Below are 5,804 nucleotides of genomic sequence, written 5' to 3'. Positions count from 1 at the left end.
CCATTCTCACTCTTAGCTCCTAATTTTCTCTTGCAATAGTGGCACTCCGCCTTGTCTTCACCATTGATCGTCATCTTCTCGAAGTGGTTCCATACAATTGACGTAAGTTTTCGCTTCCTAGAACCCATGTTGCTATCATCATTTTGGGTTGGGGTTTGGGTTTGCTCTCCTGTGGTTGTGTGTGATGGACCTTCATTGCTTGTATTTGGTGAAGATTGGTTCATACAGTTATTGCTATCGGCTTGTGAGTTATCACCCGGAGATGTTTGTGGTTGTTGTGTGTGTCCTTCCATAAATCCTACGAATAATTATGAAAATGAAAATGTTCTTAGCATCGCAATCAAAACACAAAGCATGCTTCACAACAGTCAATGCACTTAATACAATACACTTATACACAAGCATGCTTCACAACAGTCAATGCACTTAATACAATACACTTATACACAAGCATGCTTCACAACAGTCAATGCACTTAATACAATACACAAGCATGCTTCTCAACAGTCAATGCACTTAATACAATACACAAAGCATAACTTACAACCGTCAATGATCTAATAGAATGAACAATGAGTTAGTGAGTGTTGACCTAACTGCAGAATGGGGAACGGGCGAGATGCGCGGCGGCGACTGCAGAATGGGGAACGGGCTGTGCCTACTCACTGCAGAATGGCGAGTCCGGCGACTGCAGAATGGGGAACGGCGACTGCAGAATGGCGAGTCGGGCTGTGAGATCAGAGATGCGCGGCGGCGTGCGGGCGGGAGGTTGTTCTAGGGTTAGGGTAAATGGCCAAATGGGAAAGTAGGAAACTGGTTTTAAACGGGTATACGGGAAAATGGGTTAGGCAGCCTTATTGGGAAAATAAATAATAAATAATATATTATATATAAATATAAAAATTATATTTAATTAAACGGGTTTTAAACGGGTATACGGGGCGGGTATACGGGGCGGGTATACCCGCCCCGAACCCGATTAACTTAAACGGGGAAACCCCGAACCCGGACCCGTCCCCGATTAAGTGTCCCCGAACCCGCCCCGTTCGGGGCGGGTTTCGGTTTTCCCCATCGGGTTTGGTTTTTTTTGCCATCCCTAAATGATTCACGTCCATTCTATGGTTCAAGTCCGGTAGGTCACATATGAAAATCTTTGGTCAACTGAATTTTTCATGGTTTCTTATAGTAGTTTCATTTTTATCATTAGTGTTCTTTTATGGGCTTTGTATTCTTATTAAAAAGGAAAACTGGTTTTTATTGGTCCCAACTATCGTCTTTTGGTCACTGTCGGTTCCAATTAACGAATTGGCTGCTGAGGGTCCTAACTTTAACGTATTTGTTCCTAACGGTCTGCGACTAACAGAATTCTAACTTCGTTAGTTTCAAGTCGCCGGAAAAACGTTTTTGCCGGAAAACACACATTTTTCCCCTAAAACTCAACAATTTTGTACTAAACATCATGGTAACTTTGTATCGTACCTTTGGATACTTGTTTCTAGTAAAATCCCCAATTATTGAGGTTGTCGGAACCCTAAAACCATCGTAGGAATCAGTTGATGGTGCTTAAGTGATAGTGGTTGGTTGGCGGTGAGTCAATTGGTGGTGGTGGCGGTGTTCAGGTGGTGTTTTCCTGCAAAAAAAGTTGACTTTCTCGGCTAAAAACGTTTTTCCGGCGACTTGAAACTAACGGTGTTAGGATTCTGTTAGCCGCGGACCGTTACGAACAAATACATTAAAAGTTTGGATAATTAACGACCAATTCGTTAGTTAAGACCGGCAATGACCAAAAGGCATTAGTTAAAACCAATAAAAACCAATTTTCCTATTAAAAATGAGCTTAACAATGAATAAAATAATTTACCATTTAAGAATAAACATTTTACATAATAAAAAATAAATAAATGCCAACAACTCCCAACACCACAACAATTGCACACAAATATTTTATTCGGGCAGAACCAACCACGAAACTAATTTATTACCCGACTAAGAAACACAAGCTCTACCCCTATGTGAAAGACACTATCGAGAACCATAGTGTAGCGCGTAATTTCATCCATCTTTTTCTTGCCAGACCGCTTCTATTGGGATTCAACTTCAATGCACCATTGTCTCCATTCTCTTGATGGTCTTGATAAGATTCAAATCCAAGAAAAACCAGATCACCTCCTTCAACATCTTCGATTGAAAAGTTACAATCAATTTTTAGTGTGTTACCAAGAACATCTTTTACACAATGTTGTGAATCATCATAATCGAACTTGATGTTTTTATCACAGTCAAATGTTGATAAGTAGTCGGATTGTTGAGAGGATGAACCAACTCGTCCATAGGCATTGCACTACAAAGAGTACACAATAAGCTACAAGGTACAGCAATTGAAAGCAATAATATACTGACCATAAACAGACTTTGTGACAAATGTGAAATATACCACATAATTTTTAAGGCTTGTTTTTGCTTGGCTAACTGTCATGTCCCACCGTTTGCCTTTCATCCCACAAATCTGTGGTTAATGCGAAATATGAGATTTCTATCGCATTCAACAATATAAATTCATGGTTTTAAGATAATGCATACCACTTTGAGTGCTTGAGGATTCGAGTTATACATATCCAGGAAATTCCTCACCGTCCCGACATTTTTTCTCTCAAGACGTTTATGAATAGGGCCTTTTTTCGCGATATTCACCATCTTCCACACCATATCATTTGGCAACAATGGTCCCGTGCCTTTACATTCATTGCGACGATCCTTGACATCAAAGGGATACGTTATAGCTTCTTTGATCACGTAGGGACAATCGCCATCAACCATTGCTCCTAATCTAAACTTGACATTTCGAATAGGAATGCGATCATGTTTAATTCTTATTTCACCTAGTGTCCCACTCCCACCTTTTAGAACAAGCGAAAAATCGCCTAAAAGAAGATTTTTCTTTTTTCCGAAATTAATAACAATGTTGTTTCTGAACTCCTGAGGTGTCCAAATGCCTTTATTCTCATTTAGACCACAAAACTCGGCACGTATGAGTACTATCTTTATCTTTAGAGAGGCGACTTGAACGTTGGTTACTCGTTGCTGAGTCTTGCTATCAACCAACATAATGTTGATGGGCCTGTTTCCATCATTGCCACCGTCCTCTCCGGTGATAGTTCTCCCAGTGTACACTGGAGATGCGACTTTAGTCAGAAATGTTAGCTCTAGCTTCATTGGTTTTGCATTAGTAAACGCCTCTTCCTGCGAACACAAGACTACTGTTATATATATAGATTCAAATGTATGTAAAACATAATCCAAAATTTACTTTTGTTTGAACGGAAAACTACAATACTTATAAATTAACCCATTTTTCTAAAGTAACTCAATGCCCAAAATTTACTTTTGCTTTGAGGTAATTATGTTGTGTCGAGAAGAAATAATTAGTCTAGTTCGAATTATTTTAAAAAAAATGTAAAACTAATTGATAAGACCTGTGAATTCAGAAATCGTATATAAAATGGCTATATATTATAATATAGAGTTAGGCTCAAATAAAATATTGATTTTTCTTAAAAAGGCCAGGAAGAAAGGTATTTTTGTGTACTAATTTAATATGGAAAAAACTACTTTCTTTAATCACAAAAACCCACTTGCATCTTCACTCCTCTCCTACAACCACCACCACTCTACCGCCCACCGCCACCACCACCTTCACCCACCGTCACCACCTCGCCGGAAAAGTCTACAGAAATTTCGTCGGAAAATTTCACCGGAAAAGTCATTGGAATGTCACAACTAAACAATCCCCAGGAAATTTCGCTGGAAAAATCGCCGAAATAGTCACCGAAAAGTCACCGAAAAACAATAACCGAAAAAGGACATCGGAAAATAGCCGCCGGAAAAAACACAATGAAAAACCTTATGTTAAAACACAATGAAAAAAAACACAATGACAAAAACACAATTGTATAACACAATGTAAAAACACAGTGAAAAAAACAGTATGCAAAAACATAATTGAATAAAACACAATGAAGAAAAAAACACAATGTATAACCTATTACACAATGTGTAAAAAAGCTCGCTAATTTTTTTTATAATAATATGATACTCATATTAAAGATAAAGAAACGCTCATTAATAAGATGATTTTTTTTAAATAAAAAATGTCGTATAAAAAAAGTTATAGATGCTTTAAAACGATAGAAGAATTGACATGTGCCTGACATGTGAATTGAGAAAGCTAACAATTATATGTTATTCTTTTTTCATCATTTTATTTATTTTATACTTAATTTTTCTCCAAATTAATCTCAATCATTCTAATGGTCTATATTACTTCTTATTTTTCTTAAAAAATCAAACTTTTTATTACAATTTAACCTATAATAGTAATGTTAATCTATTTTATATTTTGAATCTAGCAAGGAGATAAACTTTATTGTTATCACTTTTAAAATCTTAGCTAGCTAGGTGGTGATTTATCAATGTGTCCTTAAGAATTTTTGAAAATTATGGGCAAAAAAAAAGTTAAGAATAAACCTCTAACATATAAATTCAATAACTCTCATAATATATACAAGGTTATGTTATTCTATAAATGAGAACAAAAATAAAAAGACTTAGAAAATTTTATAAACATAAAAAAACTCGTCATAAAAATAATACAAAATTAATAAACAAAAATCATACTTATAATATTCTTATTATAACTTGGCCTTATATTATGATACATGTGTATTGTATGTGCCTTCGCTTTACCTAATTATTTATAATCAAACACAAACATCAATTTTATTATTTATTACTTGCTTGATCTAACACGATTAGAAATGGACGAATATGCTTCTTTATATAATCCAATTAACAAGGCGTGACTTTCGTGCAATAAATATTCACATTTGGCAAATACACTTGATTAAAAAAATATATACACACAGAAAAAAACAAAACACCAAAACAAAAACAAAGAAAAAAAACTCAATATGGATATATTGATTTTGGTTTGTTTAAACTTTAAACTTATCTATTTTAAATTCTAAAAATACCGGCCACGATGCATATAATAAATGCGATTAATTAGAAAAATCACATCATTCCAGAGATTATATTCCAAAGGAACGTGAAAAGGTGTTGATTAGTTGAATTATCATATTGATACCGACACTTAGCCAGCCGCCACGATGACTTAAAAACAACAAGTCAACGATGGTTACACAAGTCAGAAATTAGCTCGCCGGAAAGAGTTCTCCGGTATAGGTTCAATTACGGCGGATTCATGATGAAAAGTAGATGCGAATGACGGAATTAAAAAGAATAACAAAAAAATAATAATAATAATTTAAGCTCACATATTCAAGATTCTGAACATGCTTTTCCATCGTCCCACCTGAAAACAAAAGGTTAAAATCAACACGTGAATTTAGATAAAAGGAATTTGATCTTTCAATATCATACCAGTTGGTTTTTTTAAGATCTTAAAGAAGAAGATGAATAGATGATGCTGATGAAGGTTTTGAGCTAGCTTTACTTTCAAAAGGCTTCTTGATTTAGGGTTTGATGAAAATTTCTAAGATATTTCGGGATCATAAAGCTTTGAATTTTGATCTGCAATAAAATATTAGGTAATTTCATCTTTTAGGGTTTGAAATCCATGAAAAAGTTCTGAAAGAACGCGTAAAAACCGCGTAATTTTCAAATGGTCTCACACACCCACACTCTCACACACCCACATCAACATGGTAATTGGTAATATGAGGTTTGATTGTTTAGATTTTCTTCAAGACATGCAATCTTAATTTAAAATGTCGGTCTTCAAATTA

General features: G+C 35.2%; 1 protein-coding gene across 1 annotated transcript; it reads right to left on the bottom strand.

Moving 5' to 3' along the window:
* Window positions 1–1,843: 1,843 nt before the first annotated feature.
* On the bottom strand, window positions 1,844–5,472 carry LOC143529911 (calmodulin-binding protein 60 D-like). Its single transcript, XM_077025595.1, has 3 exons — window positions 5,334–5,472; window positions 2,581–3,240; window positions 1,844–2,506 (listed from the first exon to the last, which is right to left on the bottom strand). The coding sequence occupies exons 1-3, from the start codon at window positions 5,361–5,363 to the stop codon at window positions 2,363–2,365; spliced, it is 834 nt and encodes a 277-aa protein (XP_076881710.1). The 5' UTR covers window positions 5,364–5,472; the 3' UTR covers window positions 1,844–2,362.
* Window positions 5,473–5,804: the final 332 nt, after the last annotated feature.

Source organism: Bidens hawaiensis, unplaced genomic scaffold (assembly GCF_021521415.1).
Source record: "Bidens hawaiensis isolate Kalapana, Puna unplaced genomic scaffold, B.hawaiensis_p1.1 tig00008762_1, whole genome shotgun sequence".
Lineage (NCBI taxonomy): Eukaryota > Viridiplantae > Streptophyta > Magnoliopsida > Asterales > Asteraceae > Bidens > Bidens hawaiensis.
This window is presented reverse-complemented; position numbering and strand designations above follow the sequence as displayed.